At 51.7% G+C, this 14,213-nt stretch overlaps 1 protein-coding gene and 1 non-coding gene across 2 annotated transcripts in view; both read left to right on the top strand.

Moving 5' to 3' along the window:
* Positions 1-456: 456 nt before the first annotated feature.
* Positions 457-14,213, top strand: part of WWC1 (WW and C2 domain containing 1) — a 132,028-nt gene continuing 118,271 nt past the window's right edge. Inside the window, exon 1 of the mRNA XM_074350313.1 lies at positions 457-1,048. Coding sequence (XP_074206414.1) covers positions 930-1,048 — 119 coding nt within the window. The 5' untranslated portion in view covers positions 457-929. The remainder of the gene's footprint in view (positions 1,049-14,213) is intronic.
* On the top strand, positions 3,286-3,392 carry LOC123613434 (U6 spliceosomal RNA). The gene has a single exon (XR_006720807.1). It is a non-coding gene; the product is annotated as a U6 spliceosomal RNA (small nuclear RNA).

Genomic DNA, 14,213 nt, shown 5'->3' with positions numbered 1-14,213 from the left:
TGTGTTGGGGGAGGGGATCAGAGATCTTGGAAAACTTATGTTCCCCGATTTGCAAGAATGTTTCCATTTAACCGCTTCTTGCCTGACTCCCGATTCTACGTGAGAGAAGCGAGAGTTGTAAGATTTGGGGCCACTAGTGCCAAGAGCCTGGACACCCGAGGTGGAGAGAGCCCGGAGCGTTGGGAAGCAGAGGCTGAGCGGGTCTAGCTCTAGCCCCCCGGGGCTCCAGTCTGGGTCGGGGCCCCAGGTGAGGAGCGGGCTCCCTTTCCTCCAGCAGGAGCAGCGAAGAGGCGGCCGGCTCCAGGGACTGTCCCACGAGGGGGCGCGTCTCGGGCCCTAGGACCCGCCCTCGCGGCGCTGGGCGCGGGGAGGGGACCCGGGAACCCTGGCGCCCGGCGCTCCGCCTCCCGTTTCCGGGGCAGCGCGGTTACCTGCACCGCCCGAGCCGCACCTGGCGGAGGCAGAAGTCGCAAACCGAGCGAGCGCAGAGCGTTGGAGCGGAGAGTGGGACGGCACCCGGCTGCGGGGAGGGAGAGGCGGCGGCGGCGGCGGCGGCGGCGGCGGCGTGGAGGTGGGGGGCGCCGCGCACCGCGCAGGAGGGCAGGAGGCAGCTGCGGCCGGCTCGCTCTGCCCCGCCGGCCGGGCGCGCACCCGGGACCGCACCGCGCCGCTGCGGGCGCACATGGCAGCGTGAGAGGCCGGCGGCGGGAGGAGCGGGCGGCGCCGGGCCGGGGCCGCAGGGCCGCATGGACAGCGGCGCCACCCCGGCCGGCCCTCACTAGAGCCCCCAGCCCGCGGGCGCCACCCACCCCCGGATGATGGTGCCTCGGCGGCCGCCCGAGCGGAGAACAGCCTGCCGGAGCGGCTGAGCCGGGGGCCCCCGCGGCGGCCGAGAGCTGCATGGGGGAGCGCGGGCCGCGCTCGGGAAGATGCCCCGGCCGGAGTTGCCCCTGCCGGAGGGCTGGGAGGAGGCGCGCGACTTCGACGGCAAGGTCTACTACATAGACCACACGAGCCGCACCACCAGCTGGATCGATCCGCGGGACAGGTAGGACCCCGAGAGGCTCCCCCCCCCAACCCCCGCCCCTGGGGCCACCAGCCAGAACTGGGCAGGGGATGCGGGAGAGCTCTGCCAGCCTGGCGCTTTCATCATTTTGCACCCCCCCATCCCCTTCTGGACCGCTGCTCCTGCCCCGGTGGGCTGCTGGGAGGAGGGGGCGGCCAGTGAGTTGGCCCAGACTGCCCCCACCGCCATCCTCTGATGGAGGACTTAGGCCCCAGCCGGCACCTGCCCGGAGTTTTGACCTTAAGCTCTAGCCCCGCCTCCCCACCCCCTTTAGTTAGGTCCGGCGGGGGCCGGGGGAGCGACCTAGCCGAGTGATGCTGGGGCTTCCCGGGGAGGCTTTCCCCAGCACAGGGTGGGGGAGGAGGGAGGATGGGGAAGCATCTGGTTCGGAGCGGGTAGGAGGCACGGAGGGTTCAGTGGGAGACTGCTGGAGGAAGGACACTGCGTGCAGGGGAAGGCAGCCCCAAGTGTGTTTTTGACAGGTGCCTCGGAGGCTCTGAGAAGAGCACAGGAGCAGTCTGGAGGCCTGGAGGCCGGGAGTGGGAAGGAAAAGAGGGAGCGGGGGAGGGCTGATCTGGGAGACTGGTTCTCCAGGAATCTCACAGCAACTTGGAAGCTGTTAGGATATAGAGGGAGGTGAGAGGCTTCCGAAAAGCCATGCCCATCTCCTCTTTCTCCTCCCTCCCCTCCTCTGGGGACCCTAGCTCCTCAGCCCTGCACCAGCGCGTCCTGACCTTGGTGTGGGCACCATGCCTGCTGGAGCACCGGATTTTTTTCTTTACTGAAGCGGGTGGTGTGAGATGGCTGGTGTGGCTCTTGGCCTCCAGACTTTCTCCTGGTTTCGACTGCTTGGTATTTCTTTGCACACACTCACCGCCTCCCTATGTATATTCTGGGGGGAGGGGAGGACCACCCTCTGGGACCAATTTGTTGTCCTTTGCTGTCACCTCTGTGTTCAAAGTGTCTCAGGAATATGGAATTTTCACTTGATGGCTGTGACCTTGGGTATCAGGTGCCTGTAAAGCATTGAAGGTGAATTTTTTTGACCCTTCCTCTCACAGGGTTGAGGTGGAGGTCCCAGAAGTCCAAGATAGGGTGTGTAGTAAGGTGAGGGTTAAGAAAAAGAAAAAGCAGAAAGAAAATGTGAGCTGAGGTTCCCTGTGGTTTCTCTGAGCACTTTGGTTCATTTATTCAGCATTGCCTTGGTGTCTACTCTGTGCTCAGTGCTAATGCTGAATGTCTCATTAATCTAATCCGGAAGAGAAATTTTTAATGTTGAAAAGCGACCCTTGGGCATGCTACTTGAACCTCTGAGCCTTAGTTTCCCTATTTGTCAAACAAATGGTTTGCTTGGAAGGGGAGTTACAGTAGAACTCTTAAAAGTTGGAAGGGACATAGAAGATCAGAGCCCAATTGCTACTGTCAAACATAAGACAAACTTTGAGGCCCGGAGGTGTGACTTGCTTGAGCGTTTTGACCTTTCCACCACTCTGCCTTAAGCCAGGTTCTTTACCAGCTCTGAAGTCCTAACCTCCAAACTTGTGGTCCTGACTCACTTTCCTTCCCCATACCCCACTCAGGATCAGTTGCCCCAGGAACTCTGTGACTATGTTGTTGAACTGGGCAGCCCATTGTCCCTTGGCCTCCTAAACATGACAGAAGTTCAAACTTCTGTGTCCTCCCCCATTTTTGGTCCCAGCAGCTCCTGAGTCCAACGTGCTATTAGCAGTTGAACACTGAGGGCACTGCTAACTCACCCCAGGTCATACATCTAGGAACTCCCACGGGGCTCTGAGAGGCTAACACTGCTGTAGAAAGTTTCTCAAACAACAGTCATTCTTTACCCTTGGAAGAGGGAACGCAGTAGAGCTTCCGTGGGAAACTGACTTGGCCACAGCATCATTTCCTAGATTTAAGTATTCTATAATGTGGACCACCCTTTCTTTGCTATATCCACCTGTGCTATTGCTTACTTAATACTGACTTCAAATTTACCCAGTTTGAAAAATTTTTAGCCACATTCACAAATGGGAAATTAGTAATCTCTCTTGCCGCAAATAGAAGGGAACCTTTAAAAAGACAGTGAAGGTGAAAAAAAAAAAACCAATGCCATTATATTTGAGCTCAGTCCTGTGGCCTGTCATGGCCCCAGCATCAGGCCTGCGGGGCCCGTGTTGACTGGCAAGTAATGGAGAGGAATGAAAACCACACTGGTGCTTGTGCTCGCTTTGGCAGCACATATACTAAAATTGGAACGATACGGAGAAGATTAGCATGGCCCCTGTGCAAGGATGATACGCAAATCTGTGAAGTGTTTCATCAGTTTTGATTTGTGGCTGCCAGGCGGGAAGGGGGTGGGAAGGGATAAACTGGGAGTTCAAGATTTGCAGATACTGACTGGTATATCTGAAACAGATAAACAAGTTTATACTGTATAGCACAGGGTAACATATTCAATATCTTGTAGTAACTCACAGTGAAGAAGAATATGAAAATGACTATATGTACATCCATGGATGACTGAAGCATTGCGCTGTACACCAGAAATTGACGCAACATCGTAAACTGACTATACTTCAATAAAAAATAACAATAAATATACAAAATGAGATTAAAAACAAAATATTTCTGACATTTTCAAAAAAAATAAAAACATACTGGTGCTTAGTGGAGCTGTTAACTTTTGTCCACCTTGCAGGTCACTGGTTTTCATGTTGCGCCTTGTGTCTCCTGGTCATCCTCTCTGCACCCTGCTGAGGTGGGGCTCCCCCCCCCCCCAACCGAGCCTGAGGTGCTGAGGGATTCTGAGCTCACTGTTGTGGTAGGCCGGCTTTGAAAGTTTGGGGGAAGAGCTGAGCAGAGGGCATCCACTTATGGCTCTCTGGAATTTCCCTCTCGCACACCCGAGAAGGGATACCTGCCTTCTCGTCCTGCCTCTGTGGCCCCAGGCAAATCGCTTGACCTCTCTGAGATGCAAGTGTTCCATCGGTGAGAGAAGACGGTTGATGAGGTGGTCTCTAAGTCTCAAATATGACTTCTCAGAGTCCTTGCCTCTCCTTACCCCTCCAGACCCCAAGGCAGAATTGGGAGGGAGGGGGCTGTAAGGGGTAGAAAAAATTTTAAAGCTAAAAACAGTCTTCTTCTTTAAAAAAAAAATAGTCTTCTTTTTTGGCTTTCTTAAAAGCTAAAAACAAACTTCTTCCTGGGTGGTGGTCGGGCGGCGGGGAGATAAATTCTGCCAAGGTAGTTGCATCTTTGCATCTGGTTAATGCTGCAAAACAAAATATCACATAAAAAAAAATCTACTCCTTGGTAGTGTGTGTGTGTGTGTGTGTGCACATGCGCGCGCCCATTTGTGTCGGCTTTTTCCTTACCTGAATGAAGGAGCTGTGCCCAACCCATTCCCCTGAATTTAAAAGAAGTCAGTCAAATGGTCCTTCAGTCCAAAAAGTGATTTCTCAGCCACCAAGAAGAACAAAATAGCGTCTCGGGTTACCAGCCCTGAAGAATGTCTTGGCACATTCCTCCCTCTGGGGCTAAGCTGGTTTGTGTGCTGTCCGGCATGGAGGCCGCTGGGGGTAGGGAATCCAGCTCGCAGCCTCCCCTTTCACCAGGGGGCTGCCAGCCCTGCCAGCTCTCTCCCCTTCTCACCCAGGGGAAGACTGGGAGGCCGAAATTCCTCAGGACGGTTGTCCCAACAACCGGAGAGGGGCCAGTGGGCAGCCTGTGCCCTGCCCACTGGGCCAAAGGCTCCGAGGGCAGCTGAGTGGTTAGAAATGTGGGTTCTGGAGGCAGGGCCCGTCTGGGAAGGTGACGGGGTAGTGGGAAATCAGGTGCTGCAGATGAAGCCTTGAGCGGTTTTTCCTTTGGCCGAATAACCCCGGCTGCTTCTGGGAGCTCCCAGCAAAGGGCCAGCATTCCGTGTGTATTTAACTCCGTGGTATGCAAAAACAAATACACCGATTGTTCTCAGAGGAAGAATGGATTGTTGGAACTGGCCCTGCCAGAGAAGGTTCCTGAAGCCTGATTCCTGCTTGTGCGGTGGTTTGTGTTCAGACCTTCTTCTAGGAGGCACCTGGGAATGCGGTGGGCCCCGTTTCTGGGTCTGTGTGATACGTGCTGGAGGCCCTGCTGACAGGCCCCAGAAACTACTCTCATGATCTGAGGAGGAGCTTTTGCCAGCCCTGTTATCTCAGGTTTAATTTCGTGTTGTAAGGTGCTGGGTCAACAGCAGGCAAAAGATCTTAGCCTCCTTCTGGTTGCAGACCCCTTAGAAGAATCTGGCAGAAGTTAAGGACGTTTCCCGAAGAAAATCATGAACATAGTTTTTGGCAAATAACTTCAGGGGGTTCGTGCACCCCGGGGTCATAACCCCTGCCATAGAGCAACTGAGAAACTGCTCATTACTACGTGCGTGCCCTCCTGTGAGCTAGGTGGGACCTCATGATTGAGCCTTTCCTGTATTCAGGCAGTCGGCTTGAGAGTTTTGCATGGGTGATTTCTTTTAATCCCCCTAACAATCCTGGGAATAGGTACAGTTATCTACCTGAGAAACCTGAGGCTCCGGCGGGCTAAGTTTGGGAAAAGCCACTCAGCTTCTGAGGTGCTGAAATGCCAACGGCAGGCACTCTGACTCCAGAACCCACATTTCTTACCACTGAGCTGCCTGCGGGAATCCGTTGCTGAATCCAGACCTCTGCTCCACTGCCTAAGGAATTTGGCCTTGGGGAATGGAGCCAGGACAGGCCTGATTACACTTACCTGCTGCTACTCTTCTGGCCGTGGTTATCCAGAGAGCTGTGTAGCAAACAGAGAGAGGTTGAATCTTTGAATCCTGGCGTCTTGGGTCTGCTACTTGCTACCTGAGTTTGCTTGCCAAGTTGTATATTCTCTCTGAGCCCCTGTTTCGTCTTCTCTAGGATGGGGTGGTGCACAGAAGCCATTAAATAAGCCAAGTCAGGTAGGGCAGCTCGCACAGAGCCTGACAGGCAGGACACACTTGGGAACGCCAGTTCTTTTAGCTTTTACTAGGAAGTGCTTAGGAAACACTTAAGTCAAATGGAGACCGGGTCTCCATCCAATTCTGTAGTGGTTTGTAGCTGGAATGGACCTTTCTGGTCACGTGGTCCAGCCCTATCACTTCACGGATGAAACTGACGCTCAGAGACAAATGACTTGCCCAAGGTCACACAGAAAATGTCAACCTTGAGCCTCCAGTAGAGATCTCCTTTCCTCTTTCTCTCGTGTAAACTTCTCCCTAAAAATCAGACCCAGTTTCTTCTCATCCATTGTAATAATCTGAGAATAGTTTATGCTTGTGGTTGAGTTATTTTTCATAATCCTCTTTGAATGTACAGATCAGCAAGTTTCTTTCCTAGGGTCACAATCATTTGAGTTGTGTCATAGGAATGTGTTATATATTGAGCAGTTAAAGTACCAGCAATTGCAAGTGAATTACTATTTTTATAATCAGTTATAATAGATTTAAGGTTATGGTCAGACTAATGTCACTTTCCACCAATTTACATTCCAACATGCTTCCTTAAGCGGGACTTATAACCAGCCTGCCAGGAAATTTACCCAAAACCTCTAGTCTCCATGCTTCTGTTCTGAATGGTCCACCAATACTTGTAGTTGGGGCCTTTACAATTATTAGAGAGCTTTTCCTCTCCTTCCAAGGGTTGAGTTTATGATCTGTGCATTTCATGGGAGTCTATGATGCTTGGAATATCTTATGTCATTCATGAAGAAAGAAGGTTAAAAAGCGCTAGGATAGATAACAAGAAGAAATAAGAGGCTTTGGAACCTACAAATGAATAAGAGAATAATAATGCTAAATCTCCTGAATATGCACTCTGTGCTGTGCACTAAGTGTTTTATATTATGATCTCATTTAATCCTTTTGCCAACCATGTGATGTAAGTACTGTTATTACCTCCATCTTCAGCTAGGGAAACAGAGGCTTACAAAGGTTAAGTATTTACACTTGCTCAAGGTCGCCAGCAGCAGGTGATGGACTCAGGATTGGAGCCCAGGCGGTTGAACTCATGAATCCACACAAATTAGCTGGAGCCATTTCAGGGCTCGAAAGTTACCCAGCCTGCCGTGGGTCTCAGGGAAAAATGTTGCCAAGGAGGCTTGAGCAGAGAAGCCAGTGAGATCCACATGGCGGCTTAGGAGACTGTTGAGCACAAACTCTATGTTCTGGGAGCAGGCAGCTAACCAGAGCTCTGGGAGGGAGGGAGAGAACAGCGCTGGAGGCAGAGAAACGCTGAAGGATCCAGTGTGTGGAGGGAGTTCAAAGCCATTCCCAAGTTGCTCGGGTAAATTCTCCCAACGGCCAGGGAATTAGTAGCCAAGGCAGCTACTCTCTGTCCCCACCCCTCCCTGATTTTGGCCTTGCCAGAGTGACCTGATTCCCCAATCCCCTGGGATCCCAGGTAGCTGTGCATGACTGCCCTTTTGAAGAGAAGAGAATCGGGTTGCCTTAGTTACTAGGAAGGTTGGAACGCCAAGCTCAGGTGCACATAAGGAGAGACAAGGCTAGAATAAATGGGAGTTGGAAGGTGGCCGGCGTGTTGCTACAGAACTCTGGATGGAGGAAGCCTTGCTCAGGTTTTAGCAGCATGTGCAGGGGGTGCCAACTTCATGGCAGTCGGCTGTCCGTGCTGAGTGTCGGGAGCTCTCTCTGGCCACGTCTGCCTCTGGGTGATGAGCCTCTGCCATCAGCTCAGCGAGGGGCCCCAGACAAGAGGAACCCACTTCCCTGGGAGAAACGGCATCTCCTGTACTTCTCCTTGGACAGGGCCGAGGGTCTGGATCTGGGCTGAGTCCATGCAGAAAAATTCCCAGCACGGAGAGGACAGCCGGACGTATACCCTTCAGTGGAAGAGCCAAAGGCTCTGGTTGCTGCTGCTGACAAGCTCCTTGTCTGCCCTGAATCCCTGTTTCAGAGTGAGATAAAAGAAGAGAAAACTCAGAAACTGGATACAGTGGTGTTTTGTTATTTAACCTTCACCAGCAGGCCATTAAGCCTCCGGCTCCTGAGCAGAAACGCTCTTGCCAAAATAATGGGGGTGGGGGAGAAGAGGAGGGGAGCGGCGTTCGCTGTTGTCCTGTGGGGAGAACACAGAACATTCTATAAAGATGCTGGGCAGGGAGGAGGGGGTGGAGTAGAGAGAGTGGGGAGGAGGGGAAAAAAGGACAAGCACGGTGGGTTACATACCCTCCCCGCCCCCGCCCACCATTGCTTCTACCCATGACATTGCACCATTGGGAAGAAACGGAATCTTTCGGTTTCAAATGTCTGCCAAAGAAAAAGGACCGAGGCTTAAGTTCTCGTTCAATGGTCGGCCAGAAAAAAAAAAAATGAAGCTGCATCAAGATTAGGGACACCTTTGTTGGCTTTTTCCTTCCCCCTGCTCCATTCATCACTCTGGCAGCCGGAACACCAGGCCAGCGGCAGCTGCTGACTTTCCCCAGCCGGCTGCCTGCTGTTGCCGGGCCTGGTTTGGTGGCAGCCGGGCTGTCCCCACACTGGCTTCCTCCTCGCCCAGTGGCGGTTACTTGTTTGATTTGTCACGGGGATGCCCTCAGGATCCACTGACTGGTAGCTGACTTGGAAGGATAAAGTATGAAGATCCGGGCATCAGGGGGCTGCTAGGATGAGATGGCCCTGGGACAGCCTTCCGATCCTGCATCGGTCGTGGCTTTTTGTGGGGTGGTTAGGGCTCTGTGAGCATGAAGCTATGTAGTCCAGGAATTTCTTACAAGTGCATTTGCATCACCAGCAGTGAGAGCCCAGACCCACTCCTAGGGATCATGGCGGTGATAACAGTTACACCTAAGTCATCTTTATCCAGTACCTGGCATGTGCCAAGCACAGTTTGTTGCTCGTGCTGTTTTTCTGGCCTTTTACAAATGGGGAAACTGAGACTGAGAATGGCCAAGTGACAAACTCACAGTCACACAGGTGGAAGGAGGCAGAGCTGGAATCTGAATCTATGCCCATCTGACTTCAAAGCCTTACTCTTTGCACCGCGGCAGTCTTTTTCAGTGAATTTGGAGAGAGGAAAGGAGCAGAGAGGCGGGGAGCAAAGGAAGAGGGACCTTTTTCACTACAGAGAAGTAGGCAACACACCTATCAGCCTATATCCCTTGTTCACGATGGAGAAAGCGGTTTGTGTGGCTCCAGCCAAGCGTTGGTTTGACCTGCCACCCTGTTCCCTGCAGTAGGTAAGGCCGTCATAACGATCTCCAGAAGACTGGAGATCTGTTTCTGTCATTTACGTATGATAAGTCACCTTGAACAAGTTCCCTCTCCACTGTGTAAAACACAGGTACGCGTAGGACCCACCTCCCCCCGAGGGTTGTGGGAAGATGAAATGACATCAATCATGTCAGGTCTGAGCCCGGTGCCTGGTCCGCCCCAGGCTTTCCCATGGCAGCGCTCACTAGGTCGGCTGGTTTTACCCTTCTTTACTTTGGTAGAGAGGGGAGCTAGAACTATGGTCCCTTCCTGGCCAACTTGGGTTTCTTCCTGGTGAACCAGGGCTCACCTGCACCATGGTGACATCAAGAGTTTGCAAACCACCTTGGGGCACTCGTTGTATAAATAAACCAATAAATTCTTTCTCCCCTAGTCTTATCGGAGGCAAGCCCTTCTTTGGAATTTCTGGAGTGAAGTGACTCTTGCCTGTGAGCTGGCACCAGCAGTCCCGTGGTGAAGAGGGGTAATGGATTGCCACTGGTGTGGCTGAGCAGAAACGGCTGATGTGGGAACTGATGTGGGAACAGGAGGTCTCTGGGATTCACCTGTATCTGCTTTGATATCCTGTCCCCTTCCCCCGTTCTTCCCCGTGCGCTCTTAGGTAACCTGCTGAGTTTAGCCTGGCGACGCTGCAGAAGGGCATCTGGAGTTATCATGTCCCACCCAGCCAGGGGTTGGCCATTCACTCAGCAGGTATTTATTGAGTGCCTACTGGGCTTCAGGCTCCACTGCCCTCGCCGAGGATCAGAGCAAAGTCCCTGCTCAGTCCCGGTTGTACGCTCGGGCGAGGGAGATGGGCAAACAGTTAAACAGATAAATTACATCGTGACTGGAGGCTTGGTATTTGCTCGAATTCTTTGACCCATCTTAGGAAGATGGCATTATCTGTGACACCCATTGGCAGTTGTGGTGTGAACTGAGATTTGGGTCAGGGAGACCTTTGTGCCTTCCATAGGGTGTTACCCGGATCCTGTTAGGATAAGCTGGGTGCCGGACTGAGTGCTGGGAAAGCAGGGGTGACACAAGACAGTCCCCGACTCATAACATTTACTACAAATTAGTAAGAGACAGTCATCCAGCTGTGCCAATAGAAATGCCAGGCTCTCTGAACCTTGGTCTCTTTCCCCTCCTGTTTCATCTGGACTCACTCGATCATTTAAAAATCTTTATTGAGTGCCTGTAGTTGGATAATCTGTAAAATGCCAGGCATTGTTGCAGCACTGGGGATTTAGCAGTGATTCAGCCAACAGAAATCCTGTCCTCATAAAGCTAACACTCTAGAGCAGTGATTGTCAGACATGGGGAAGCATCAGAAGCCCCTGGAGGACTTGTTAACCCCAATCCCACCGCCTCACCCCCGCCCCCCACCCCCAGCCGGAGTCAGTAGGGCTGCTGTGGGGCCCGGAAGTTTGTGTCTCCGACAGATGCTGCTGCTGGTGTGTGCCCGGTGCTTTGCAGACCGCTCACAGTTGATTTATTGACTCCTCACAGTAACCTGGAGGGGGTGAGGAGTTGGGGTACCATCTCATCCCTGTTTACAGAAGAGAACTGAAGAAGGCAGGTGAGGTAACCTGGCCCTCTTTCTTAGACTAAGAGAGCTAAAGGCAGTGGTCTCAGGAGCAAGCAGTTTACCTGCATCGCGCTGATGCTATGAGCGATTCTGTTCTAGCCCTTTTGCTGACCTAAAGCCTGAGCGGTGGCAAAGTCCAGGAGGGTTTTCTCCTGCATCGTGAGATAAAGCACAGGGAAACAGGAGGTCCGAGGGGATTCCAGAAGCCAGAAGGAACTTCCCTTAACCTGAGAATGTATAGAGTTATGTATCCATGGTCACAGAGCGGGGCAGAGGGAACAGCCTTCCCTGTTTCTCCTTGGTGCCGAGTCAGGTTGCCCGTGCTGGGGGGCAGAGGAAGGGGAGCTGGGCTCCGTTACCACGCACCCCCCGCCCCGGGTCTAGGAAGTGCCGGGGAGGTGTTGGGGAGAGGCACGGCCCTCCTCTCAGAACCTCACAGCAGCCCACCAGGCAGGCCTCGTCCACGGCTGTTCTCCTCGACCACGACTTGGATTTTACATCTCAGACTTGTCACTGGCCACTTCTCTGACCTTGGTTATTAAGCTCCAAAAACCCTCCTGAGCCTCAATTTCTTCACTGGCAAAATGAGAGTAAATTAGAACCCACCTCATAGGCTCGGTCAGAATCAAATTAGAGATCTCTCATTATGTTGAAGTTGCACTGTCCAGACAGTTCCAACCGCAGCGATGAAGGCCTGCTTGCTAGCTTGACCCCCAGTTCTATAGTTTCTGCTCAGTTCATATATTTTGAGCACCAGATTTTTTTTTTTCCCTTTGGACATAAATCACTTTCTTCTTGTTTTTCTGGAAAAACTGATCCTACTTTAGCAGATACACATCTTCCCAGTAAACAAAGGCTTTTGCTAGACAGGACTATTAAGAGGTAACTTAACAGCTCAAAAAGTTTCAAAACCAGCCTGAGTGGTTTATTTCCACTGCTGATAAAAAAAAAAAAAAAACAACATACATTTGCTGGCCTCCAGTGGAGGGCCCTAGGTGTTTCTTCAGCCTCCTTACTGGTCACCAGGCCTGAGTGTTCCTCAAAATGGGGTTCCAGAGCAGGACATCAGCTTCAACTGGGAACTTGTGAGACACGCAGAGTGTCCTGTCCCATCTCAGACCCACTCATCAGACACTCTGGGGGTGGAGCCCTGAGATCTGTCTTTTAAGGAGCATCTCAGGTGACTTGCTGCCCCGGCAGGTTTGGGAACTACTGGCCAAATGTTTGCAGCTGGAATGACTTGAGATATTTTGTTAGTGGTCACAGGCCAAAACCAGGTATGCACAGCCTTTTTTTTTTTTTAATTGAAGTATATTCAGTTACAACATGTCAGTTTCTGGTGTACAGCGTAATGTTGCAGTCATACGTATATTCATTTTCATATTCTTTTTCATTATAGGTTACTACAAGATATTAAATATAGTTCCCTGTGCAACACAGAAGAAATTTGTTTTTTCATCCATTTTTACGTGTAGTAGTTAATATTTGCAAATCTCAGAAGTTATTATCTTGGCAGGGAGGTAATTAGGTTTATTTATTTTATTCTTTTAATGGGGGTACTGGGGATTGAACCCAGGACCTCATGCATGCTAAGCAGGCACTCTACCACTGAGCTATCCCCTCCCCCTGGTTTAAAGAGCCTTCTGAGCACAGGTAGATGCAGCCAGGTGAAATGGTCTTCATTGGCTTACAAACATTTTAACACCAAGCCCTTACTGTCCAAGCTGGATCTCCACACCTCCCTTGCCAGGCTCCACCGTCACTTGACATCTTTGCATCAAGATTCAGCTCACAAGTGAAGTGTAGAAAGGCCTTCCCCACCCCTCTCGCCGTGACACTGGATGCTGTAGTAGGACAGCCTGACTACCTGCATCTTCATTCTTGTTAATGGGCAGCTCCATGGCTGACACACAGTAGGACCACACCAAGCCAGGAAACGAAGGCTCCCCAGTTGGGAATTTTGGGTTCCGTTTCTGGCTCTTCCTCATTGCAGCAAGCCCCTTGGCTTTCCTGAGCCCCAGGCTCCATCACTCTCTCACGGGGGAATAATGACTCTTGATCTCCTTTCCACAACAGAGAATAGGAGGTTGTGTCTGGATCGGGGGGCGGGGGGGGGGGCAGGAGGATCAGTCAGTGATTCTCAAGTTCAGTTGCACATCAGACTCACCAGAAGGGGAGTGCTGGAAATATCCATGCCCAGCCCACTCCCAGAGAATCTGGTTTAATGGGTCTCTGCGGTATGGCCTGGGCATAGGACTTTCCCCCGTTGACTCTTAAAGTACAGCCAAATTGGAGAACCACTACGGTCAGTAAGTATCTCCCTTCTTCAAAGTGCTTGTGGAGTTTGCATGAGATTATGCGAAAGCACCTTGTAAAAGGCTTTAAAATGGACGATTTAGACAGTTCAACTCGGGAAAATGAGGATGACTCAGGAAATATTAAATAGTTACGGGAGGGGGAGAAGCAGATATTTGGAGAATGTCAGGCACCTTTTTGTTTGGTCATTTCCCCTCTTCTACAGCTGTCTTGCTATTTCTTTCCTGATGTGTTAAGTATCAAAGAGATTTGGGCTCATCTTTGCCTTAATGTGAAAATCTTTCCACTCGCATTGCAGGAGTCATGCTTTTAAATAAATTGGTCTGAGCCACTATGGAGTTGTAGGCTCGGGGGCTGGGCGTCTGCCCTCTGCTCTCCCTCGGCAGAACCAGGTCTGGCTTTCACGCGCACGTCTGAGTCCTGGAGACTTCGAGAGAGTGGGGAATGCAAACGTTACCACCCTGTAGGTCATAGCCTGTGGATGAGAGCTAATCACAGCTGGCACTTACTAAGACTCTCAGTAGTGCCAAGATCCGGGCTGTGTGCTTTGAGTGCATCTTCCAGTTTAATCCTCCTAGCATCTCTATGGGGTGAGAACTGTTACCCTGTCCATTCTGCTGATGGGGAAACTGAGGCTCAGGCGGGTGAAAACTTGCTGGTTTTCTGCTAATAAGTGGCAGAACTGGGATGTGAAATCTGCTTCTCTGTCCCCACAATGCACCGTTTAGGCCAGGCTAGGCTGTTGAGGAGAGCAACACTGAGTTCGTTCCGGAAATTCAGACCAGAACGCCTTTCACTGCTGTGACTCCTCGAGTAGCAGCTTTGCTCAGTTGCTCAAGGTCTGGCTGGAGAGCCGGGCCTTTCTGTGTGCTCTGCTCTGCTTTAGCAGGTGTCCCATCTCAGTGAGCAGAGTGAGTATGCTTATTTTCTGACCACAGTTGGTTTTTCAAAATCCCTGCGATCCCTTCCCGGACCAACACTCCTCCATCCAT

The sequence above is a fragment of the Camelus bactrianus genome, chromosome 22 (genome assembly GCF_048773025.1).
Source record: "Camelus bactrianus isolate YW-2024 breed Bactrian camel chromosome 22, ASM4877302v1, whole genome shotgun sequence".
Taxonomy (NCBI): Eukaryota; Metazoa; Chordata; class Mammalia; order Artiodactyla; family Camelidae; genus Camelus; species Camelus bactrianus.
The sequence above is the reverse complement of the archived record's forward strand: the minus strand, read 5'-3'. Positions and strand labels throughout refer to the sequence as shown.